The following is a 26,292-nucleotide window of genomic DNA, read 5'->3' on the forward strand; positions in this document are numbered from 1 at the left end:
AGACGAGCTGAGAAAGGAGGGGTGCTGCTGCGAAGCGGAGGCGAGTGACGTCAGGAAGTGCCGCGCTGGGATTGGCCGGCCGGAGCAAGACAGCGCTGTGATAGGCCAGCTAGCAAAGCCGCGCTAGGATTGGTGGATTGTCATCAGGAAGTAAACAGAATAGCGAGGCTGGAAATTGTGCGTATAATCATGAAATGTTTTAAATGGTTAAGAGCGGCTTTTAAAAGAGAGAGGCGGAGATCTTATGAAGGGGAAGAAGCCCCGCCGGAGGGTACACCGGCTTATTATATGGCGGCAAATGTTGGGTTACACACAATAATGTGGATTACAGAGTGGAGTAAGATTACAGAAGGTAATGAGGAACTGACGTTTCCAAAGTACGGGACGTTCAGATTAGAGGTATTACACCGGTTAAAAGCAGTCATGACCTCAATGAGACCTATGCCTAGACCGACCCAGTTTGAAGCTCTCAATGCATGGATTAGGGCAGCGCACGAGAGGACCCTGAATAGACGACAAGAAAGGGTGAAACGATCGGTAAGAGCAGTGCAGGATGCCAAATGGGATGCGGATGCTAAAAGATGGAGAGTGCATAACATTGAAGTAAACAAACTGTACCCAGTATTGGAAGTGCCGGGGAACAAAAGCCCATTAGAAGAGGATGATGAGAGCGAGACAGAGGACAGCCTGATAAATAGGTTACTAACAGATAGGCCACCCCCGTACAACAAAGAGACAGGAAAAGATGAGCCCAGCAGGGAAGGGGGGCCCAGCATAGGGGAGTATGGACCGCTTCCCACTACAGATTGGGATCCCACTGCAAAGAAGGAACCGTCCCAACCTAGTCCAGTGCAGCAGGTAGTCGGAAGGTTTGTGGTGCAAAGGGCGCCAGAAACAGAGTGTGCCACATCCTACGCACTACCAGATGCCCTGCAAGTACCTGTGACCATAGGCCCTATAGTATCGATTTATGACCCAGAGAGAGCAAGAGGAGAGGAACAGGTACGAAGGGACAGGGAGAGAGCAGAGATGGCAAGGAGGAACGATACAATCACTCCCTCAGGTCAGTTGCCCAGACCAAGGGATTGGAGCACCCCAGTACATACAGCGGAGGATCCAACAGGAGATCTGGGAGGCCCTAGATGGCCAATGGATCTAAGGGGATCAGGACGGAAATCCTTTCAGGAGTTAAGCGAGTACATGAAAAAATGGGATGAGGCAGTAGAGGCTCACAAGAGCATCATAGCTGCGGAAGCTGGAAGGGAAAGCCAGGATAGCAGGACCCGGACTCACTGCGGGGCTGATGAAAGCAGTCCGGAGTGGGACGGGAGGGGACAGGACAGTAGGGGGGACACCCATCATAACAGGAGTGGAGGTAGACCAGACCTGGAAAACAGGAGCCCTGAGTGTGGGGGGGTGTCCCGCCCAATACACAGTGAAGGAGACAGGAGAACGCAAGAGTACAGAAACAGCTTTAAGTGCACCCACCATGAGATTGGTAATATTAGACAAGATGGGAGTTGCGAGAGACCTCGCCATAACCCCTGTGATTACGGACATGAACGCAGTCCGGGGGATATGGGGAACCGGGAAGGGTCTTACCAGATACTGAGTGACACTAGAATACGAGAGAATAGTGACAGGGTGGAGGACAGCAGAGAACCCTGCCACGAAGTAAGGGAGACCAGAGAGAATGGACGAAATGGGACAGGGGGAAACAGGCCCGTGTTTCATCACCTCCCCAGACAGGACGGTCGAGCATGGGATTTAGAAAGGTGGGAGCAAGGGAGGACTCTCCTTAACTCCCCGGAGCCCAAGCGTAGGACCCGGAGCTGGGACGGAAGAGAGACAAATGAGCAACCTAGAAAAGACATACTGACAGCCGAGATAAAAGCTAAAAGGCTCGATGTTGCCAGCTTAAAGTCAGATCTGGATGACATGGTGGATGGTACCTTGCCTCTAGAAAGAATGGAGATGTACGAGCAGGACGAGATACTGTTCATGGCGAAGGACATCACTCAGAAAGCGAGAACAGCACACGAGAAATTAGTCGAACTAGCAGGGAGATATATGGTAGACCTGTCAAGGACCAAAGCATTACAGGGTAACCATAGGCTACACTACACAGATCGGGACCTAGATGAGAGAAGAACAATAGGGTTAAAGACACACATAAGGGAACTGATCACAGGAATTAGGACATGGAGGGCGCTAGATAAATGGGAAGAAAGGTGGTCCAAGAAAGGGACCGTCAGGAGAAGCATGCTTGGGATGACACCACAGGGAGGATTGCAGAGAATAGAGGCATACCCTTTGCGTGAGGTCGCGAACGGGAACTATGTGCATGTGCCATGGAGTAGGGGGGATTTAGCTGCCTTTACCAACTCCTTCCCAAAACTGAGGGAGAATCCAGTGGAGTGGTATAAGCAGGTGGAGAGGTTTGTAAAAATATCCAAGGTGCTATGGATAGACCTGAACACGCTGTTTGACATAGTGGTACCAGGAGATTTGTGGACCGCTTGTAAGGTTAGTGCTGAGTGGCCCACATCAGAACCAGAGAGGGATGCACGGACCAATGGACCGTCCGAGACAGTCATGATAAAATATGAGAGAGTGATGACTTGGCTAAAAGACAAGGTGCCAATGCAGGACATAGACTGGGTCAAAATAGATCGAACTAGACAGGAACCCAAAGAAACAGTTCATGAATATTATGAGAGATTGCTGAAGGCGTTTAAACAGTATAGCGGGTTGGACGTAATGGATCCTAAAGACATAGGGCAGTTTGTGTCTAAATTTGTTTTAGGTTTAAGACCGGATATTAGTTTGATGATTCAGCAACATTCGATTTGTTGGCAAAGTAAACCACTGGACGAAATCCTGCGATATGCTAGGTACTGCTGGGATGAGATAGATTCAAAGGCAAAGAAGCTAAAGGAGAAATTGATGGTGGTGCAGATGCAGTCAGCTGGTAAGGGTGGACAACAGCAACAGCAGCAGGGAACAGGGACCGGGGGCAGAAAACAGAGCAACCAGAATAAGAGCAATGAGGAGAACTCCAATTTTAGACCTCGGGTAGACATAGCGACATTGAAAAAGACGACCCGGTGCCATCAGTGTAACAAGGTGGGGCATTGGAAACGCGAGTGTCCCTACAACGTGGAAATTGGAGAACAAGAAGTAGAGGAGGAAGAGGTTCAAAGCACTCTAGGAAGGGGGGTAACGCAATACCAAGGAAAGGTGCTCAAAGGGGGGACCCCCCCTCCACGAGCCCAGTTCCCTCAGCCACCCAGAGTAGGGACAATGGGAAAGACATATAGACAGATGCCCCTGTTAGTAGGAGGGGAGGAATGCTATTACATTGATCCCCTAACAGGACAGAGGGTAGAGAGAGAAGACTGCACCCTCGGGGCAGCCTTAGAAGTGGATCAAAGGGGACCCTATGTTGAGGCAGAAGTGGCAGGGTGCCCCACGACATTCCTAGTGGACACAGGAGCCACTCGATCCACGATAAGATCAGCAGCAGTTCCAGGCTTGCCCATGTCTGGAGAGACAATACAAGTGGTGGGGGTCGCAAACAGGAGAATGACTAGCCCATTGACCGAACCAGTGCAGGAGAAAATAGGGAAATACAGCGATGAGCATCAGTTTGTAGTTTGCAATTCTAGTCCTGTATGTCTGTTGGGAAGAGACCTTTTGTGTAAATTGAATTGTACCATATACTGCACCCCGCAGGGAGTGGAGGTACTGACCAATGATGATGACGCCGACTTCAAAGTCGCAAACTCAAGAATATGCGTGGAGCTGTATCCCACTTTGACAGTGGATGAGCTCCCATGGGACCTAAGAGACACCGTGGCACCAGAAGTGTGGGATTTCACTGGGGAAGAGATTGGACTGGTCAAGGTAGTGGACCCAGTGAAAATCATAGTAAAACCGCATGCTGAGTTTCCAAGAACACCCCAATATAAATTGACTCCAGAAACGATTGCAGGTATAAAGCCAGTGATCGAGTCCATGATCAGGCAGGGAATACTGAAAGAAATCGTGGGTAGTCCATGTAACTCCCCGATTATGGGTTTGCAGAAACCAAACGGAAAATTCAGAATAGTGCAGGACCTTCGAAAGATTAATAACATAGTCGTCTCATGTTGTCCAGTGGTACCGAATCCATCAGTGATACTGTTTCAGATACCGTTCCAAGCTGAATGGTTTACCGTGATAGACCTGTGTCAGGCTTTCTTTTCGATCCCATTGGACGAGGATAGCCATTTCCTTTTCGCTTTTAAGCTAGAAGGTCGCGTATTAACATGGTGTCGTATCCCACAGGGGTATACAGAGAGCCCATCGATCTTTAATCAGCTGTTGAAGAAAAATCTTGAAAGTCTAGTGCTGCCCCAGAAGTCAGTTCTGGTCCAGTACATAGACGACCTGCTTGTGGCGTCAGAAACTGAGGAAGCTTGCAGGGAGGACTCCATTGCTTTATTAAATCACCTAGCTGTAAATGGGCATAAGGTGTCCCCGGGAAAATTGCAGTACTGCCTGACAGAAGTGCAGTATTTGGGGCACAGGATTGAGAAAGGGAAACGGAAGGTGTTCCCAGACAGAATAGAGGCCATCATGAAGATGAATGCGCCCAAGACACAAAGAGAAGTCAGGATGTTCCTAGGGATGGTGGGGTACTGCCGACAGTGGATAGCGAACTTTTCACTGAAAGCAAAACCCTTGCAAAAACTGACGCACAAGGAGGTGAGTGATCCGGTACCATGGGACAAGGACTGTTGATGCCGTTCCTGCAGTTGAGAGAGGACCTGTGTCGTGCTCCTGCTCTGGGAATGCCTGATTACGATAAAATATTCTTGCTTTACTGTTGTGAAAGAGAGGGTTGTGCTTTGTCTGTTTTGGTTCAGATTCATGGGAATGCCCGTAGACCAGTTGCCTATTTCTCGGCTACCTTAGATCCAGTAGCCGCAGCGTTGCCCGGATGTCTCAAATCCGTTGCTGCAACAGGTGTCAGCATTGAGCGTTGTGAAAATATTGTAATGGGGCACCCGTTAGAGGTGTATGTGCCCCATTCTGTTGAATTGCTAATGACCAGGACCAAAACACAGCATCTGACCAATAGCAGGCTCACGCGCTATGAGCAAGTCACTCTTGCGGCAGAGAACGTGACCCTCAAGAGATGCTCTGTTTTGAACCCTGCTACCTTGATGCCACTCCCAGGTGACATTGATGATGATGTATGTACAGACCATGATTGCCTTGATGTGACTGAACTATGCACCAAACCGAGACCCGACATCGTTGATGAGCCACTGACTGACCCCGATGAAGTTTTCTTTGTCGATGGCTCATGTGTAAGAGACGAAGTTGGGCAATTAAGAGCAGCTTACGCTGTATGTACAATTACTGGAGTTGTGGAAGCTGGATGCCTGGAAGGAGTACACTCCGCTCAGGTAGCTGAAATTATTGCCTTGACGCGTGCCTGCCTGGCAAGCAACCAAATTCGAGTCACCATATACACCGACAGCCAATACGGTTACGGGGTAGTTCATGATTACGGGCAGTTGTGGTCTCAAAGAGGTTACATGACCTCTTCGGGCTCTCCCATTCGTAATGGAGAGTTTGTGCGTTTACTGTTAGAAGCTTTGCAATGTCCAGCAGGGATCGCAGTTGTAAAATGTACCGCCCACACTAGGAATATGGACTTCGTGTCACAAGGCAATAGATATGCCGACGAAGTCGCGAGGTACTGTGCAGAACAAGGGTACTCTTTCACAGAGGTGGAAGTGGGCGGAATAAATTTAAGAACTGAATTAGCCATGATACTGGAAACTGTCGACTCCTGGGATGAGCTGAAATGCATGCAAGAAAATGCAACTGATTTTGAAAAGCAGACATGGGAAAAGGCAGGATGTGTGATGGGTGAGGCTCATTTCTGGGTTTCAGCAGATGGAAGGGCAGTGTTACCAAATGAGATGGTGAGCCCAATGGCTAGACAAATACACGGTCCAGTACACTTAGGGAGAGATGCTATGTTGAGAGTATTCAGACAAACCTGGTACAACCCTAAGTTCAGAGTAGCAGCAGAAGCCGTGTGCCAGCGTTGTGTGACCTGCCAGCAGCTGAACGTAGGAAAAAGAACACCAGTTGCATTGAGTCACATAGGGAGGTCTGGAGGTCCATTCAATAGGATACAAATCGATTTTATCGAGATGCCAAGGTGCAACCGCCTTCGTTATGTCCTGGTGGTTGTTTGCATATTTTCCAGATGGGTCGAGGCATACCCTACATGCAGGTGTGACACCCTCACAGTAGCCAAGTTATTGCTTAGGGAGCTCATTCCACGCTTCGGGGTACCGGCCTCTTTGGAATCAGATAGGGGAACCCATTTCAATAGCGAGCTTGTGAAGATGATTTGTGCGGCCCTGAACATAGACCAGAAATTGCACAGTAGTTATCGACCAGAAGCATCAGGAATTGTGGAACAGATAAACGGCACCATCAAAGCTCGAATTGCCAAAATGTGTTCATCAACGTCTCTGAGTTGGCCTGATGCGCTGCCATTGGTCCTTATGAGCATCCGTAGTACCCGAGACAGAAGAACGGGATTGTCACCCCACGAAGTATTAATGGGGAGAGCAATGAGATTGCCGTCTGTACCGACGGCTGCACTGTTAAACATCACAGATGATATGATCCTGGACTATTGTAAGGGGCTGTCTGATGCCATTCATTCTGTGTCTCTTCAGGTGCAGGCTGCCAAGGTCCCGTCGTGCCAGGACTTGTGCCATGACCTGTGTCCTGGAGATTGGGTGCTTGTGAAAAAGCACGTAAGAAGAAGCTGCCTAGATGTTCGTTGGCGTGGGCCCTACCAGATCATCCTGATCACGAACACCGCGGTGAAGGTGGGAGGCTTGCCCAATTGGATCCACGCGTCTCATACGCGGAGAGTTCCAGCACCTCTGGAAGAAACAGCTCCTCTCTCGGATGTAAGTCCAGCTGCGGACGGAGAAGCCACAGAGGGGGCCAGCCAAGCTGTAGAGGTGCAAGAAGAAGCTGGGAACGTGTCTGACCAAGCTCAGGACGGTCAGTACAACAGTGAAACAGACGACGCTACAGAAGGAGAAAGTAGCTGGGAGTACGAATCAGACACTGATCAAGCAGAAAGAGAGCGAGAACAAAGCAGAAGAGCAAGGAGCAGAAGGGTAAGGCGTGGAGAAGCCAGTTGGCCGCAAAGAAGGAGTTCAAGCCTGAGGTCAACTCCAGAGAGAACCCTTGCTCCGATATCTGAAGACTCAGACCCGGAAGAAGGTGCTCAGGGCTCTGAAGCACCAGGCCTAAGAAGATCGAGGAGAGTACGTGTGCCTAATAGAAGATACGCCACCCCTGAGTGGACATATCTGGCGACAGATGTCTTGGGAACGAGCGACAGGGAGGATCAGAGCGGTGCTGGTGTCCAGCTCTGAACCCATCATCACAGTGGAAGTACAGCTGTTAGTGCCCGGAGTCGAAGCAGAAGGGTCACTAACGTTCACACTCCCCAACCCTCCCCGCTTAAGCAAGTTAAAGCACATGTTTTTCACCGAACTGCAAATCCCCGACTTTGGAACCAAGATAACTTGCCATGAAGAACACATTCTTCGATTGGAAATATTGAATTATGCTGTTCAAGCCGCAGGCCCAAGCCTAATTGTAGATGCTTAAAAGACTTTGTAAATAAGCAAGAAAAAGAAGATTACCTAGCGCCTAGGAAGCAGAGAATCTTAGGGACTTTCCTATAAGTTGACGGAGAAGGGCTAGGGTTGTCTGTGTTAAAAGTTCAAAAAGACTTTGCAAAGAGGATTGCCAGCTTCCAATTGTGTGGTTCTAAAAGACTGAAGGAGCAAAAGAGACTGTAAAGGAACGAAAAGAAAAGAACTTTGTGTTGGAATAAAGGGAGAGAATTGCACTATCTGACGAAATGGAAGCCGGTAGCCCAAACCGTAGAGCCAAATGTATAATAGGCACACTAATAGTAGGAGTGATATTTCTTATAGCGTTAGTAGTCACAGTTTCCTGTGTAATGGGACATGAAAGTGAGGCAAAGGTAACAGACGAAAAATCTGTAGTGACACCAAAACCCACTGTTGCTGGTAAGGAGGGGGAAAACATACAGGAGAAGGCGTTATTAGCAGCAGAAGCCCGTAGGTTACACATGGATGAGTCCCAAGGCGACTATAGGTCAAATGCTTATGCTAAACTTTTGTATGAATACGTGGATGCCATGGAGGTCAAAGACTGCTACGTCTGCATGCAGTTGCCGGCATCTGTAGATGAAGGCATTAGATATCATCACCTCCCGTTGACATATGGCATTACATGTAGCTTATTGCTTAGTATATTTTATGGGAGAGACAGTTTTGAATACTATTTCTCCAATTATGATTCAGTGTTACCAGAAGTCCCAAATTATAAGCAGATGAACAAGTGGGACTACTGGAAGAGTGAAGACAGACTGGCCAAGTTCTTCATTCCTTGGATTACTTTAGATACTTCACATGCCCGCAGAAATAACCTGACATGCAAAGTGTCAGAAGTCGAGAAGAAATTCATAGGGCAAGTGGATGATCGATACAGAAGGCAAAAGATTCTGAAGAAATCAGGACAGTGGAAGACAGATTGGACCGAGGAAGAGAAGGCACACAAGAGAAAGGGTAGTAGTGGTCCAATAGCCTTAGATCGCACACAAAGAGGGAAGTTATGTCTTCACAGAAGCAAAACGTATTACGAAAATGTATTTGTAGGAGAAGTCAGTTGTGAACATGCTTTTAGATTAGAATATTACACAAAGGACTTCTTGAAAGGAATGCAAGTGATTCCAAATGTATATTTTGTATGTGGAAGAAATGCTTACGTGAGACTGCCTGACAATTGGTATGGATCATGTTACCTGGCAATTGTCTTCCCCAAAATATACCATGCCCAGGACTTAGAGATCATCGAGGGCAAGGCCTCAGCAAGAGGGAGAAGAGACCTAGGAGATGCAGAAATGGTTGGAGATGTATTTGGAGCTGTATTTCCTCTTTTAGGATTGATCCTGAATGATGTCAAAATCAGGAGACTGGCTACAGTCGTAGATAGGTTGTCTGCCAGCACTGCTAGGTCCTTAATGCTGGTGGAAGGAGAGATGCAATCGATAAGGGCCATGGTACTTCAAAACCGTCTTGCATTAGACGTCCTGCTAGCAAAAGAGGGCGGAGTCTGTAAGGCTTTGAAGGTCCAGGAATGTTGCACTTACATTCCAGACAATTCAAAACCACTTGATAAGGTCATATTGAATATAACTAATATTCACAAAGAGATCGAAGACTTGTCAAAAGAAAATGTTTGGGAAAAAGTGGGTCATGGAATGGGAAATGTTGGAGGTTGGTTCGCCAACATAGGGAGGAGCTTTGTTTGGTATATACTAAAACCTATCATCATAATAGTGATCTGTGTGATCATGTTGTGGGGATTGGTGAGGTCATACCAATGGTATAGATCAAGGAGATTGGAGAGATCCAGGAGAGAACAGCTACAGAGATCGGCTGCAATACAAGACAATCAGTACAGGAGCCTGAGGGCTCTAGAAACTCAGAAACGGGGAACATTAGCAATTACTTCAGTTTAATTGTTGGTGATGACCCCGAGAGGTCATCAAAGGGGGGAACTGAGAGAGCGCAAACTGAACGAAATGTATGAGTACGTCAGAGTTACGAGTAGTAGGCACAGATCATAAGGAGAAATGCTATGAGTGCTGAAATTATATTCACATATACTTCGAAATGTGTAGTTAATCTAGAGATTTCATATAGAAGTGGAACTAATACAGAAATGAGTACAAAATGTATAAGCTTATTAAGTGTGATAAATCATAGTCCATGTTATGTAGCTGCTAATGGGGAAAATGTCGTGCAGCAAAGCACAGAAAGGGATAGGCCGCATGGCCAGGCCAGAAGGGATTAGAAGGGTTCACATTTCATCAACATGGACTGCACTAATGTTTTTTTTAAACCTTTATTCGCAACAAGTAGTGGAAGACAGGCATGAGATCATCAACGACGTACATACAAAGCATACAAAGATTCAGGTGTAGTGCAGTGCAGCGGCATACAGAAAATGTCCAGGTTGCATATGCAGAGGGAGAAACACAGCGGGCAGAAATGGAGTTATGGCAACAGCAGTGGCCTGTGGCGCAATACATCATTACTGAGCAAATAAACAGATCAATAACATGAATAACAAGCATATATCGTTCAAAAGAGGAGAGCTGCGGCAGGGCCGCAGGTACGTATTCACAGTGCAGTAGTTCCCGATGTGAGGCCCCATAAGCAACACCACCAGAGAGAGGGCTGTAAATCCCCGCTCCCCCCGCCGGTGGTCACAGCATATTCCCCGTATGAAAAGAAGCAGCAGTGTAAATAGAGGAATCCAGACATCGTGTAAACGGAACAAGTGGCAGAGAGGCTTGTAATTCCAGCAAATGAAGCCCCATTAACCCACCCCAACCCGATCAGCACTGTCCGAGTCAGAATCCTGCACAGCCCTGGTAAGGAGGTACACCTGCAGCGGGCTCCAAAAGTCTCTGGGTCTACAGCGCACAGGCATCATCTCTGTGTAAACATTATATTGGTCCTGGCAATAAATGACATCCTTCAACCAGTCATCGAACTGCGGTATCCTACCTCTTCCCCAGCAACAGGCCACCCGCCTCTTAGCTAGAAGCAGAGTTACATCCACAAACCTACGATATAGCGCCGGCCCCGCCTTGGTATAACCCAACAACAGGACCATAGGGTCAAGTGGTACTCCATTGTCGGTCATAATCTGAAGAGCATCATGGACTTGCACCCAGTACTCCGAAACCACCCTACACTCCCACGCCAGATGAAGAAAATCGGCACCTGGCATATGACAACGAGCACACCTATCATCCTCCGCTAGCCGGAACCTGAGTTTCCTAGCCGGGGTGTAATAAAAACGCTGTATGAACTTGTAGTGTATGATCTTTAGGCGGCAGCTAGAGGAAATGTTGGCGGTCACACCACAACAATACTTCCACTGATCGTCAGTGATGGAAATGCCAAGCTCAGCATCCCACTGGGCCCGCGCCCGTCCAGGCGAGACAGCACATTGTTTCCTGATGGCACCATATAACCTAGACACCAAGTGACGTCCATCAGAAAGTAATAGCACATGAAGCGGAAGAGTCACACCCGGCTCTCCAGGGAACTCAGGCAACAACGATCTCAGGCCCTGTCGCAGCCGGACATAGTAAAACATTTCAAGCGGGGAGTACGCCCCACCCCCGAAGAACTGCTCCAGGGTACGGAAGGTGCCCTCATGAAACAGGTCACCCCAGGTAAGTATCGCAAGACGACCACACAGGCGTTGGAACCCAGTTTCCTGCAGAAGAGACAGAGCAGGGTGATATATCAGAGGCAACGCAGGCGAGTAAAGAAAATCAACATCCAGCGCCTTTGCGATACGCTTCCATGCATCAACAGTGCAGGTAACCGTTGTATGGTGTGTGTCAATGTCCCCAACATTACCCAGGACCATGCCCTCCAATGGGAGAGGATGAGCAACCCACTGTTCAGCGGCCACCTGAGGCATAAACGGCGTGGGGCGCATCCAGTGGTAGGCGTAGTGCGCTTGAGCACTGACATAATACAATTCAAAGTCTGGGACGTCGAAGCCCCCGTCGACATAAGGCAGCGTCAGCGTAGCCCATGCCACTCGTGGCTGCTTGCCCCCCCAAAACAGCCGAAGCAACTCCGAGCGGAGACGTGCAAAAAAGTAAGCCCCAGGATAATACGGAATGTTTTGAAACATATATAAGAAGCGGGGTAAGACCACCATTTTAATGAGAGAAGCTCTGCCTGCCATAGACAATGGCAAAGACATCCACCTCGTGATGCTATCTGCTAACTTAGTTATAGCCACACCGTAATTAAGCCGTAGCGTCTCCTCTTTGAGCAAGGATACAACAATACCCAAATACCGCAGTTCCGAGTCACACCACTCCAGGGGGTAGTCAAGTGGGAAGCGATGAACCGCTGCAGTGAGTGGAAAGAATTGGGATTTCTGCCAATTGATATGAACTCCAGATATACCGCCAAAGACAACAAATTCTCGTAACAACGCATTAAGATTCAACTGCGGATCCTTCACGTAAAGGGTAACATCATCAGCATAGAGGGATATGCCAATCTGCCGCTGAAGACAATTAAACGCGCTTTGTTGATGCAATTGCCGAATTCTACATGCAAGGGGCTCTATAGCAATGGCGAACAAGAGGGGAGAGAGCGGACACCCCTGCCTGGTCCCTCTCGTGATCGGGAACGGGGAGGACAACACACCATTCACAACAACTCTGGCCATAGGGTCAGTGTAAAGTAATTTGACCCATGAGATAAATATTCTGGGAAAGCCCATCCTGCACAGAACGTCTATTAAATAACCCCATTCTACAGAGTCAAACGCTTTTGTCGCGTCTAGAAAAACAGCAGCCACAGGGAGCTCCGGGGATATGGTTGGAATCAAGGAAAATAAAGTATGAAGGTTATGGGACGTCGCTCGTCCAGGCACAAAACCTGACTGGTCAGGTAGCACTATAACGGGCATAAGTTCAGAGAGACGCACCGCCAACACCTTGGCCAGAATTTTAACATCGCAGTTGAGTAATGAAAGAGGCCTATAGGAGCCCACGTCTAGGGGATCTTTTCCGGGTTTAAGCAAAGAGGTGAAAGCAACTTCCCTCATAGACCCTGGTAGGCGCCCTACCTCAAGGGATTCCTCGAAGACTTCCCGCAACACCGGAGCCATAATATCCACGTAACATTTATAAAATTCGGCGGGGAGACCATCAAGGCCTGTAGCTTTGCCATTATTAAGAGACACGATGGCACTCCTGACCTCGTCGACCTCCAGGGGCCTACCCAGAAAAGCCCTATGATCGTCAGAGAGCCAGCAGAGCGACAACTCATCCAAAAAAAACCCATATCTCACATCTCCTGAGTGCTGGGAAGTGTATAAGTGTGTGTAGTGTTGCAGAAAAGTGTCCCGAATGGTCGTCGTGTCCGTACAGCGCGCACCATCAGCCAGGACCAGTTCCAAGACATCCGAGCTATGCCTCTGGTGTCTCGTAAGAGCGGCCAGCACCTTCCCCGGTCTTTCACCTTCACAATACCGTCTAGCCACCCAGTATTTTCCCCTATGTTTCGCTACCCTGGCCGCTTCTTCCTCGTATTCCGAAAGTTTACCTCTAAACTGGTGTAGGAGATCAGGGTCAGAGCCAGCAAGCAGTCCACGCTCCAGGCGTCGTAGGTCGGTTTCTAAGTCAGCAAGTGTACGAACAATAGTCCTGAGTACCCCACAACTTTTGGAGATCGTGACCCCCCGGATCGTAACTTTGAAAGCCTCCCATATCACCTCCACACTGTCCACAGACCCCCTATTTCTCGGAAAGAAAGCCTCAATTTCCTCGCCCAGCTCTGCCTTAAAGATGGGGTCCAGAAGGGCCGATGGGAAGAGCCTCCAAGGCGGGCGCACAACCCGGACTGGACAGTGATCAGAGTATGTCCTGGGGAGATGTTGCACCCCATGCAGTCCTGCCACCAGTCCTCTAGAAAGGAAAACATAATCCAGCCTCGCCCAGGTACGGGACTGAGTCGTGAAATGCGTGCCCTCCTTAACAGTGGGGTGTACATATCGCCAGCTATCTACCAGCCCCGCCTCCTCCACAATGCCTCGCATGACATCCCTGGCCTGAATGTTGTACTGATGACTCCCCTCCGATCTGTCCTCATGAGCCCCCATTGCCAGATTAAAATCTCCCCCCCACACAATATGGGAAGCGTCTACAACAAGTACATGCCCCCACAGTGCAAGAAAAAAAGCAGGAGTATCAACATTCGGTGCATAGCAATTCACAAAAAGCACAGTGATTTGCCCAACCCTCCCCCACAACAGTACATATCTCCCGTCAGAGTCTAAGTGTGATCCCAACTCCTGGAAGGCAAGTGATTTTTTAATCAATATTGCAACCCCCCCTTGCATAAGAGGAGTACGATGAAAATTTCCTCACAGTGGCCCACCTCCCTCCAAACGCATGTGCCGGTGACCGGCGCAGATGTGTTTCCTGCAGAAGCGCCACCTGTATGGCATGTCGGTCAAGATACTGCAGCACATTGCGACATTTCCTGGCATCGTTGAGCCCACGCACATTCCAAGAAAGAATCGATATCCTATCCAACACTTCGACCGACATTACTCACAGGGAATATGCGCCAAGAAACCCCGAAATCCCGCGTCAGGCACACCACACAAGCCAACACAGTAGGCCGTTGCCGCCACACACTCACTCCACCTAGTGACACGAAAAACACAACCATACACGCCGTCTTCCAAACCCAGAACCAAGCCCCCCCTCCCAGAACCAAACAGAGCACAACCGTGCAACAGGCACGCAGCGCCACACGTGAACATTCCGACTGCAGCACATCCAGCAAGTGAATGTAAGATTACCAAAGTGTCCCAGCCTCCCACCACCCACCTGACCAACCCCAACCTGTCAGGGCCCCCTACCACCCCCCCTCCCCACACCCCAGGCTGCCATCCATCCGCACAGAAAAACAGTCGTACAACAAAGTAAAGCGTAAACATAAAAGGGGGTATTCCCGTTGGGGGTGCCCACCAGAGGTGCACTTCACCACCCTCTCACACAATGCCGCCCTTCCAGCCGATTAGGCAAAGATACGAGGCAGGCACAGCGCTGGGGGTGGGTGCCCGGAGCAAAGAATAAAAGAGTCCAACCATCGCCACTCCAACAGTCACAACATACAGCCTCTCGGAGCGGTCCGGAGGTCCACCTATCCGCCCACAATAGTACATATCTATGGAAAAAAACAGCTGTTAGCGGCAGGTGCCTCAGTATCAATATGAAGTGTTCAACACAGTCAATATGCCATCAAAAACCTGATCAGGAGTCCTCCTCCTCTCCCGCCGATTGGCGATCATCCTGACCCAATCCATCCTGGCGGCCAGCAGCAGCCCGTTCCCTCTTCAGCCGCTTCACAAAGTCTTCCGCCTGCTGCGGGTTTGTAAAAAAAGTCTGCTTCGCCTGATGAGTAATCCTTAGTTTTGCAGGGTAGAGCAAGGCGTAGTCCACCTGGAGGTCCCTAAGCTTCTTCTTAACCGCTAAAAATTTACGCCGTTGTTCCTGCACCATCGGAGTGAAGTCCGGGTATATGGTGAAATTGACCCCCTCGAAGGAGAGTGAGCGGGAAGTGCGAGCCGCACGAAGAGCCGCATCACGATCCCGATAGTTCAGGAGGCGAGCAATGATAGGGCGCGGAGCCGCACCGGGGGCTGGTCGCGGTCCGAGCAAGCGGTGTGCCCGTTCCACAATAAACTGGGTAGAAAAGGCTTCCGCCCCAACTGCCCCAACCAAGAGCCTCTCCACATACGTTTCCATCTTTCCAACATTCGTCGTCTCTGGCACACCTACTACGCGAATGTTGTTGCGCCGACTTCTCGCCTCCAACTCCTCATTCTTGGCGGCTATCACTCGCAGGATATTGTCCATCCTCGCCAATTGAGTGGTATGAGTGGCCGCAGTGTCGTCGTGATCCGAGATTCGCTGTTCCGCCGTAGTCAGGCGCTCTTCGTGGACATCCAGTTTCTGCACCACCGCGTCCATGCGGGAGGATAGTTTGTCCACCTTGTCCACTATGGTGGCGAAGCCCTGTCCCACCTCCAGCATCATCTGCTGGAAATCAGGGGTGGCCGGCTGCGAGACAGCATCAGCGGCAGGCGGAGGCGGAGATCGTGAGGCCCCAGCCTCCTGTACCAGGCGTGCGCCCCTTCTAGAAGCCGCCGAATCAAAGGAGAGTTTAGGCTGCTTATTGGCAGGTTTGCCCATGGTGATACACACTCAGCCTGCACTAATGGCGTGAATAGGGAGGCAAGGGGGTCGATCCTCAGGAAACAAGTCCACGGTCAACCCAGTAATGTACTCAATAGGAGATTCGACGCAAACAATGTCAAAAGTGGGTCGCAGAATGCACACCTCCGCACAGCACCGCCAGCACCCCCAGTGCGGACACAGCAAGCTGACACTGCCAACAGGGCTGCCGCCCTGAAGAAGATAGGACGCAGTACAGTAGGGCACAGTAATGACCCCGTCCACCACACCACAAGGTAGAGAGGGTAGTGCCACTTACAGCCCTCGGACAGGGACAGCGTGCAGGAGTCAGCTCCAATAACGAATCGTAGGGTCCAGGGTGATGCAACCCAGGATCACCGGGCAGAGCGGGCACAGCAGGGGTCAACCGTGGGCTATGGCAGGTGAATGGCGCCAGTGTCGCGGCATCTAACGGAGGGTCTCGCCGTGAACACCGACATGGCAGGCTCCACAAGACAGCGGCTGTTGCAATGAAAAATGGCGCCAAATAGGAAAAAGTCTAGGTCCGCCGTGCCACGCTACGCAGTATCATCAGTAGTTCCCAGTGGACACACCAAGTTGCAGCTTCCAGGAAGGCAAGAGGCAAGTACATTAACATCAAGCAAGGGGGGGGCTGAATGGGGATAGCCGCGGGCCGCCACGGCACAGCACAGCCAAGCAAAGGTAGCGCTGATTACCGGGTATGACGGAATTAATGCGCAGGCCTTAGCAGCTAAGTCGGTCACCTAGGAGCAGAGCTGCACAACCCGAGACAGAATCACCACAGGGGGTGCCGGTGGGTAGGGCAGGCGGAGGGGTCCGGCACTACGATAGTCAGCATAGCGTCCCGCTGCAAGCCTTCACTCAACAGGCTCCGCCACACAGCAGCCTCCGCAGCGGTTATGGCGCCAAACGAAGCAAAATGAGGGCTCCCAGTAACGCGACCAGCAGGACCTCCCTTAGACCGTACCTTTAGCCATGGTCCGCCTCCGGTCCCATCAAGCAGCGCCAAAGCGTCCAGGGATGTATCTCCGACTGGGGGCACGAGCAGGCAGACTTGCCCCGCCACTCCCGTCCGTGCAGCAGTAATGTCCCAACCCCGGGGGTGAGATCGGTGCCCCCGCCGCAGCTACGCCTCCGCTGCACAGGGTAGCCTCAGTATCGACGTTGTGCTCTCACTGCCAACGAGCACTGGCCACCGGAACAGCAGTCGAGTAGGTCCGTAGAGTCGCAGTATCATCAGTAGTTCCCAGTGGACACACCAAGTTGCAGCTTCCAGGAAGGCAAGAGGCAAGTACATTAACATCAAGCAAGGGGGGGGCTGAATGGGGATAGCCGCGGGCCGCCATGGCACAGCACAGCCAAGCAAAGGTAGCGCTGCTTACCGGGTATGACGGAATTAATGCGCAGGCCTTAGCAGCTATGTCGGTCACCTAGGAGCAGAGCTGCACAACCCGAGACAGAATCACCACAGGGGGTGCCGGTGGGTAGGGCAGGCGGAGGGGTCCGGCACTACGATAGTCAGCATAGCGTCCCGCTGCAAGCCTTCACTCAACAGGCTCCGCCACACAGCAGCCTCCGCAGCGGTTATGGCGCCAAACGAAGCAAAATGAGGGCTCCCAGTAACGCGACCAGCAGGACCTCCCTTAGACCGTACCTTTAGCCACGGTCCGCCTCCGGTCCCATCAAGCAGCGCCAAAGCGTCCAGGGATGTATCTCCGACTGGGGGCACGAGCAGGCAGACTTGCCCCGCCACTCCCGTCGGTGCAGCAGTAATGTCCCAACCCCGGGGGTGAGATCGGTGCCCCCGCCGCAGCTACGCCTCCGCTGCACAGGGTAGCCTCAGTATCGACGTTGTGCTCTCACTGCCAACGAGCACTGGCCACCGGAACAGCAGTCGAGTAGGTCCGTAGAGTCCCTGAGGGGGGAGGGGATCAGGCCTCCACCCCACGTGTGAGGCAGCGGTCCACAGTAGTCAGAGTCGCCGGGTCGCAGAGCGCCTGCCCTCCAGAGCGCCCGCCGGTGAACACTCCGGACCTCCTAACTCCGGCTAGGAACCACCGATCAGTCCAGGAGTTGGACCGAGTGTAGTGTGCAGCCCTCCTAGGAAGATTCCAGGGTCAGACTAGGGATCGGCGAAGGTCAACAGGATAAATGACCGGATGAACGCTCCGGGCTGCAGGAGCCTCACGGCAGTGCGGCCATGCTGCAGTGCGCCCTCTAGCGCCCCCCATGGACTGCACTAATGTTACAATGATTTTATTATTCGTTAGATTTATATTCCATAGATGTGTTTTATTATTCGAGAAATGATGCTAACATGTTATTTTAGTTTAATTGCTGCAAGTAGTGTTGTAGGCCTGAAATGAAAAATGGGGTTTAAATCTGCACGTACTGGAACAGGCCGACTTGTGTCAGGAAATAAGTTGCAGACTTCTGTTAGAAGTCTATGAAGATGGGGATCCAGCTACGGATGTTTGTCTGCGAATGTGAGGGGGTTCAAATTAATGAATTGGATGAATAGAGTTCTGTTCAGTTACTGATGTAGACATGGAGGAGGATTCCGGAATGTTTGGGGGGTATCGGCGGGCCGGAGAAGAGTCTGAGAAGCAAGGTCAACGCTAACGCACGAGGCCCAGACGAAAAACATCATGGAAAGAGCCAGAATCAAGACCACGTGATGGGCGTCTCACAAGGGGCGTCTCGAATGTTGTTGTGTTTTTGTATTAGGGACAGCACCCCTGGGTGGAGCTAGAGCAGATGCCAGAGGACCCTCTAGAGAGCGGATGGGTAGGCAGAGAGGGGTCATGACTGGAGGATTATAGGTTTTCACCAAGAGACTAAGAGTGGGTGATCTTCCTAGGAAGTCATTCACAGCTGACACCTTTTGATAGGTTGAGATTTTGTTAAGTAGGGATACCATCCAGAACAGGGTAGGGACAGCCTAACCTGAATTTTCACTCCTGCTGTAAATGACGGAGAGATCTCAATATGTGTCTATGCTTGCAGCCCTTTTAATTTTAGAGTTGGTGCTCGTAGTATTCCTTGCTCGCCTGAGGGCTTTCAGGGAGCACATGTATGTAGTTGGGCCCGTATATCTTGTGAATCTCATTTTGAGATGCCTGTATCTGCAACTAATCTTAACCTTATAATAAATCTTTAAACTTAGAAGTAGTCTGTGGTTTTTCCGAGCCGAGTCCATTATTGATTGAACTAACCTGGTAAGAGATGCACTTTCTTTCCTCAATGACAGACAACAAAGGTTCAGTCGACCAGAACGGGGTTGAGATCTAGAGTGATAAGATAGTGATCAAAATCAGGCCCTAGCAATAATCACAGCACCCTTGCAGTACATCGTCTCCCAATAAAATCTAGATGCAAGAAAATCTACTCCCTGCTCTCATAATGTAGAACATAGAAGTAGCTGTAGTGGTTAGGTTGCTGGGTGATAGATTAATTTCTTGATATCCTCATTTTGGCCACATGCCACATGCCGCAGTGCTGTATTATCCATAGTCTGTGTGGTTGCTTCTCATGGATTAGCAACAGAACTAGTATTTTGAAACAAACACGTTTAACCATAAAGTCTCTCTTACTCAGCACAGTGCTTGTGAGTCATATTCCAAGGTTTGAAATTGGGTTTACATTACCAAAGCACCCCTGAAACCCTTTCAGGGCTATTTGTAAGCTAAGAAATACTGACACCTGATCAACCAGAGTGAACAGTGGGCTACAACACCCTGGACTTTACTGTTCAAGCATTGGTGGACTGAACTCTGGGGCATATTACCAAGGGGGGGCGATAGGCAATTATTGCCGGTTTAGCCGCCGTTTTTGGGTGCTAAGCGGTGATAATTCTATCGCTATGTTAGCAAGCTGTCGCTAACTGATGTTAGCGACAGCTTTTAGGCAATAGCGAGCGTTTTGGTGCCCGCTTTGCATTTCAGCGATATTTATCGCCAATGACATGCAAAGTGGGCGTACCCAACCTGTTAGCGACTGAAAGCAGTCGCTAACGTCGCTATCGCCTATTAGCAAGGCGGGCATAGCGATGGAAATATTCCCGCTATCACCAAAAACTAACGCCTGCTCAGACCAGTTCTTAGCCATGTTATCCAATGGGAGGTGGATAACATGGCTAAGAGCATTTTGTCGCCAATGCGTGACTATCGCTGTATTATCAGCGATATTCACGCTATCGCCGGAAAAACTATCACTTTGGAGATAAACCTTGCTAATAGCACATTATCTCAGCAATGATTTCCGGCGATGCTTAGCGATAAAACAATCGTTGCTGAGCCTAGTTAGCGATAACTATCGCTACGCGTTGGTAATATGCCCCTAAGGTCTGACATCTTGCAGCAGGAAAGTCAGACATTGGCGTGCAAAGGAAGCAATTGTTTTTTTTTAAACCCTTGAGTAGTCTTTGAATACACACACAAAGAGAACCATCATTACTGTTACAAGAAGGAGTTTGTGGTAACTGTGGTTAACTCCTACAGGAAATAAGGGAGCACCAATGTCTGTCTGTAGGTTTGTCAATCTTGACTTTTAAAAGGTTAGTCATCATCTGTGGGTTTTCTGTCTTTTGAAACACAAATGTTTTTGAATACATTTTTACCAAAATGGTTGCCCCTGTCATAATAGGAGTAAATTACAGACGCAGTTGCTCAACATCTTAAAAATATAGGCATCCCTGATACAAAAGGGCCAATTACATTTTAGTAGCTGCACACACAGCCTATACATTTGAAATATTTTACTCATTGGTGGAGGTTGAGGCTATGGATGAAAGATCAGGATAAATGCAGGCTTAGAAGCCTGCAGCAGCCCCTGCCCAATATAGGCATACTGGTACTGGGCAATCTCCTTGACCTACCAAGAACACCAGAACTTGCTTTTTGGGGAAATACTGCATGCATAAAGGAACATTATATTGGTCCCCTTAAGTAATGTAGGAGTTACATTGCTGGTTTTAGCTGGATACACACAATTTCCCTGTCCAGATACCCTGCGCCTTGCTGAGGAGGTATCGATTCTGAACTATGTAGTTTCCCTATAAAGGAAGCGGATTCAATATATGCTATGAACTATGAATACGAAATCTAGCATGTCCAGTAGAACAGGCAGGCAATCCACAAACAATAGTAGCCATTATGGGGAAAATGCTCATAAAACATGACAACATTGCTTTCTGGATTGCTCACAAAATCAACCAGTTGGAAGCAGTCTATCCTCATACAACCCCCAAGACAAGCATAGAATTCAATGTGTTTTCCACTTGGAATGATGCCACCTGAAGATGATTGTAACACACAGGGAAGCATCTTTCCATGCATCTACACCAACACGCATGGCACAAATTCATTGGCTGGGTGAAGGAAGAAGAGTCAGCCTTGACCATACGCCTGAGGCTTTCAGCAGTTCCAGTTCAGGATCGTGACCAAGAACTAGCAACATTATTTTGGGAAGTTGCCACCACTGTGGGTTGTGACACATTGGGTGCACTACCCCGTAAACCTCCTTAAAACCCGAAGGTGATGCTGAGAGGTCAGTTATAAAAAACATAACTGAAAGTAAGAAGAGGCAGAGGGATAGAGAGAAAAGACAAACTACATTTTCTGCATCTCAGGATTCCAGCAGGAGTGCTTACAATTTGAGAGACCGCAACAAGATTAGGAATTCAGAAGAGTATCAGTATTCTGACAGTTGATGTCTTCCCATTCTTTTCTGGACTCTGATAATAAACAGACAGAGGGAAGGGGTTGAACTGAGTACTGAAGAAAATAAGAATATAGCAAGCAGAAAAGCAAAGAAGGACTAAAGGCTTGGATCAGCATAAAGAAGGAAGTGAAAACTTCAGATTCCAAAACACAACTCAAAAAGAAGAAAGTTGCAGGGCTTTCCAAGCATGCCGTGCCAGCTACAGATACCAAGGCAGGACAGGACTTGGGTGAAAACGCTCCTAGACAGTGCAGCAGAAGTAACAGTCATGCATCAGACTCTGCAGAGATTTCTGATGACCAGTCAAACTGACAAATACATTCAGTCTGAAACACTTGATAGACATTTAAATCCTCCTGATATGGTTGACAGAGTAGATATACCAATGGAATTAAAGCTGTCTTTTGGCCCCACTTGTCTGCAAAAAACAATATAATATTAGCAGAAGATGATTATACTCCAGTCTTTGTTTATGAAGTGCCCCAGGGAGCTGAGGTAACAAGAGTAACCTTCTATTTGTTAGTACATTAGTACCTGAATATGCTAGGGAAATATACACCAGCGAGTGAGTACTCAAGCAGGCCACAGCATTCTATAGAAATCAAGAGCGGTTAGATAAACACTGGGGGCCTCATTATGAAAAATGACATATCGCTGCGTGAAAACAGCGATGCGTCACTTTTCAATGCGCCCTTGCGACACCAATGATGCGTCAAATTTACAGTATGACGCATCATTGCGCAAGGAGTTACAGATACGTCAGTATTTCTGACGTATCTGTATGGCGCAAAAGTGACGCATTGCTGAAGTGTGTCACAAAAGTGACGCAACTCCAGCAATGTGTCCTTTCACATGGGGCAAGCCCCATGTGAAAGGGCCTGTGTCAGTCTTACGCCTGCTGTGAGGCAGGCGTAAGAAATTGACGCATTGCGTCCTAGAAGTGGCGCAGTGAAATCTTATAGATTTCACTGCGTCAGTTCTATGACCTTTTCTTGCGTCAAAACGCCCCCCTGCATACATTATACCTGGCGCAGGTATAATGTAGCGCAGGGGTTTACAAAGTGACGCATCTACCTAGATGCGTCACTTTGTAAATATGGTGCAACAAGGCACATTTTTTACGCTGCTGGTGCGTCATAAAAAGTGAAGCCCCGGCGGCGTAAAAGTGATGCACGACCACATAAATGAGGCCCTGGGTTTTACACGTCATTCCTTATGCATTGAACCTCAATCACATGATCAATACCCTTTGAAGCCAGAAGCAAAGCACACTATAAAAGCTATTTTAGAGCAGCTACATTACAAAGCCACACAATGAATTAAAAAGAATCTAGAATGGCCTACCTGACAGTAACCTTTCTTAGATATGAATTATCTGACAAGGTTAAAGGATTGACACCTGATTTACTTCAGAAATGTTCAACTTTGCAGCGTCCTGATACACTGAAGACGATGCAATTCCTATTGAAATGTATTAAATTCGGACAGACTAATTTGCCTCACTATGCTTGGAACAATCTAATCGTTTAACACAAGAAAATGGAATGGAATGTTTTCAAAAACTCGCTTATTCCAGCAACGTGTGGCAGCAGAGATAAGAAACATTTTCCTGTACATTTCCAGCCTTCTGCTCAGGCAAACGAATGACTCTAAAGCTGTCATCTCCAGTGGTATATCAGCTAGTGCATGCACCTTGTGTGAAATTAGTGAATATTGTAGTTATTTGTTAAAACTTGGTGATGTTTTTAGACAACTGTAATGGAAAGAAGGCGAAGTGATACGTGGGTTAAAACAGTAATGAGGCTGTCTCATTTTGGATTTGGGGGTGGTAATGTTTGTCAACGTTTGTGCCTATTTGTTGTGGTGCTAACATGTTCTGTTATTTCTTGTGCTACTGGCTTTTTGTGCTGCGTTATTGAAATGTCAAGTTATGTTTCATAGTGGTTGTTGTAATGCATTTTCGTTTGACTGGCTTGTGCTCTTTTATGTTTTATATAATTATGCTGCTCCATGTATGATATTGTGCTATGTTGTTTTTGTTTATTTTAGATGTCAGCAAATGCTACTACATTTTCAAATAAAAATATCACTTGTCTTTAAAGTTTCTGTAACAGGCAACTGTTTATCACTGTCTAAGGTGACAACATGCCACTGGTCCAGCTCTTCAACTGGTCAGCACAGAACTGTGGCAGAGACCATCTTAACTTAGCTCTCCCAGTTCTCGTTTTGATATGATAACAAAGGCCTTAGGGAGACAGACGGGTATGAAATCCCCTCAGCTCCGTAAGGCCTTTGCTCACAGCAACAGTTGTGAATGACAACACTGGAATGTTGAAGCTCCGGGTTTCTACCGGCCATTAGAAGCCTGGAGCACTCTACTGTTTTAAATGGAGATTCTACATTCCAATGTTCTAATAATATTATAGCTGTTTTGTCTCCAGCTGTAATGGTTGTTGGCTTATTATAGGCCCTCACAGGCAGTTCGAGTCTACAACTCAGGAAGAGAGCATTTAACAACCATTACAATACTATATTATTAGCTCTGCCGATATTTAGGAGTCAATATTATTGTCACACTATATCCAAAACTCCAAAAAGTGTGACAATAATACAGCAATCGTTATATCGGCTCTGTCAATATTTTGGAGTTAATTTTATGGTCGCAATATATCTGCATGCCAGTATTTCAACTACAATATTGCCACAAAACACCTTCTGGCACCCTCTGGAAATATCCTTCTCTAATGAAAATGAGGCCCTTACAGATGTACTGTGAGATGGCAAGATGCCACCATGTGCAAATGGAGATTAACCCACATATTCCCATCCTACCTCTCATCCGCTAATGCAACTTCTTTCCACCTCAGTCGCTCTCCTGCATGTGACAGTGAGAAGGGATGCACTCCTAGTCGTGAAAGGTATTGATCAGTTCTGCTTGGGACTCATATTCAAGAAAATGAAATGCTCTTCAAATGTTTTTCCTTCATCAGTTGTCTTACTTGATGGCATTCTCTCAACAACATTGATCTGACAGTTTCATAGTGCTGCCTATCATGGGTGACTGATGTCCAAGCCTGAAGCGTTATCCTTTATCTAACGTCTGTAGCTTGACACCTGGTATGATGGCCTGCATAATTCTCTGAGGTTCATCTTTTGCAGTCAGAGAAAAGATAACACTGGGAAATGTACTGCTCTGCTCAGGGCCAAACTGGCTACCGGGCGTTTTGGAATGCTGCTGAGCTGGGGGCTGATTTCGTTGATGGGGACCTGCGTGTGCTGAGCGGAATTCGTTTTGCTTTGTTTATTTCAAAGCACACGCAGGTCTCCATCAACAAAATCAGCCCCCGCCACAGTGAAATCAGCTCCCAGCTCGGCAGCATTCCAAAACACCCGGTAGTCAGTCCGGCCCTGGCTCTGCTTTAATACAGTAAATACGGTAGCCGGAAGCAGTGTCAGAAAGACAACTGGCAACATGAGAATATAACAACAAAAGACTGCTTTGGTGTTCCATAAGCAATCCATCAAGGTTAGATCTGCATCATCAATCGCCCAGGCAGTAGGCACAATACAATTGGCATACATGTTGGTATTTTGTTTTCATTCCCTATCACATAAACTACTGTAAATGATTTGCATTCTTTTTCACAACTGGGCAAAATTTATGTTATATGTCTCATGACCACCTATGCAGCATTTGTTTCTTAAGTAGACACTTCACTACTCTGCTGAAACCCTGTACCCAGCATCTCAGTCCAAGTGAATGGTGTGTAGGTTTAGTCACTCAAACTAATGGTTAGTCTTGTGAGCAGCCACCCCACTGTACATCACGTATCTGTGAAAATAACTACTTTGGGGGAGCACCCAAAGACAGCATGAAAAATGCAAGTGTAATCTGTTCATATTGATTGACATTTTTTATCTTGTTAATTATTTGACAGCAAATAATGTTAGATCCAACAAATCTAGTTTTACATAATCACATCAGCACCAATTCACTGGAAATAACATGAACTATTTACTAGGGCATTTTTTTTTATATATGTAAAGTATGCCACCATCGGTAATACTTTACATACTTACAAATGCTATTCACAAATCTCTGGCTGGAAATATCTTCTTATGTCCGCTTCTGTCTCTCATGTTCACCACCAAGATTGCAAAGAGCTCCTCATGCAGAGGTATATACCTTGGGTGCAAATATTGAAGGGAATAAGGGGGGAGTGGTAGGAAAATTGGGGATTTCTATAACTTAATGTGTAGAGTTGAGAGAAAATTAAGGAGTGGTTTTCAGAGGCACATGCAAATACAAATAAACCCTACAAAATAGTAAGGCAATTGCTATTTACCAACATTACACATACCGCTACCTCAGTAGCATACCTCATAAAATAGGCACATATCTACTCTGGCCAAGTCTTGTGATAAACGCTATATCAAAAGGGGGTCACCCAAATAATCCTACCGCATCTGGGTAAATAAGTACATGTAAATACAATCAATGCGTTGGAACAAATATATTGCAAAGTAGGATGAAGGAAAACTTAAATTATTCCTTCCAATGAGAATCACTCTCCACATTAATTATTTTTAAATCAGGTGAT

At 48.0% G+C, this 26,292-nt stretch overlaps 2 protein-coding genes across 2 annotated transcripts in view; one reads left to right on the forward strand and one right to left on the reverse strand.

Annotated features, from left to right (window-relative positions):
- Positions 1–26,292, reverse strand: part of DOK6 (docking protein 6) — a 1,609,598-nt gene that overhangs the window by 392,355 nt on the left and 1,190,951 nt on the right. The gene's annotated exons all lie outside the window — the stretch shown is intronic.
- Positions 971–25,701, forward strand: LOC147723103 (uncharacterized). Its single transcript, XM_086966598.1, has 3 exons — positions 971–1,002; positions 1,917–3,075; positions 25,630–25,701. Exons 1-3 carry the CDS (start codon positions 971–973, stop codon positions 25,699–25,701), a joined length of 1,263 nt encoding a protein of 420 aa, XP_086822724.1.

This window comes from Lissotriton vulgaris, chromosome 4_1 (assembly GCF_964263255.1).
Source record: "Lissotriton vulgaris chromosome 4_1, aLisVul1.2, whole genome shotgun sequence".
Lineage (NCBI taxonomy): Eukaryota > Metazoa > Chordata > Amphibia > Caudata > Salamandridae > Lissotriton > Lissotriton vulgaris.

What these genes read in the sequence shown, in the direction of transcription:
- LOC147723103 (XM_086966598.1), top strand. Translation starts at nt 971, where the DNA reads ATGACCCAGAGAGAGCAAGAGGAGAGGAACAG. An exon ending in GAGCAAGAGGAGAGGAACAG is followed by an intron (nt 1,003 to 1,916) that starts GTACGAAGGGAC and finishes CGATGTTGCCAG; the next exon opens with CTTAAAGTCAGATCTGGATG. An exon ending in ACTCCAATTTTAGACCTCGG is followed by an intron (nt 3,076 to 25,629) that starts GTAGACATAGCG and finishes ATTATTTGACAG; the next exon opens with CAAATAATGTTAGATCCAAC.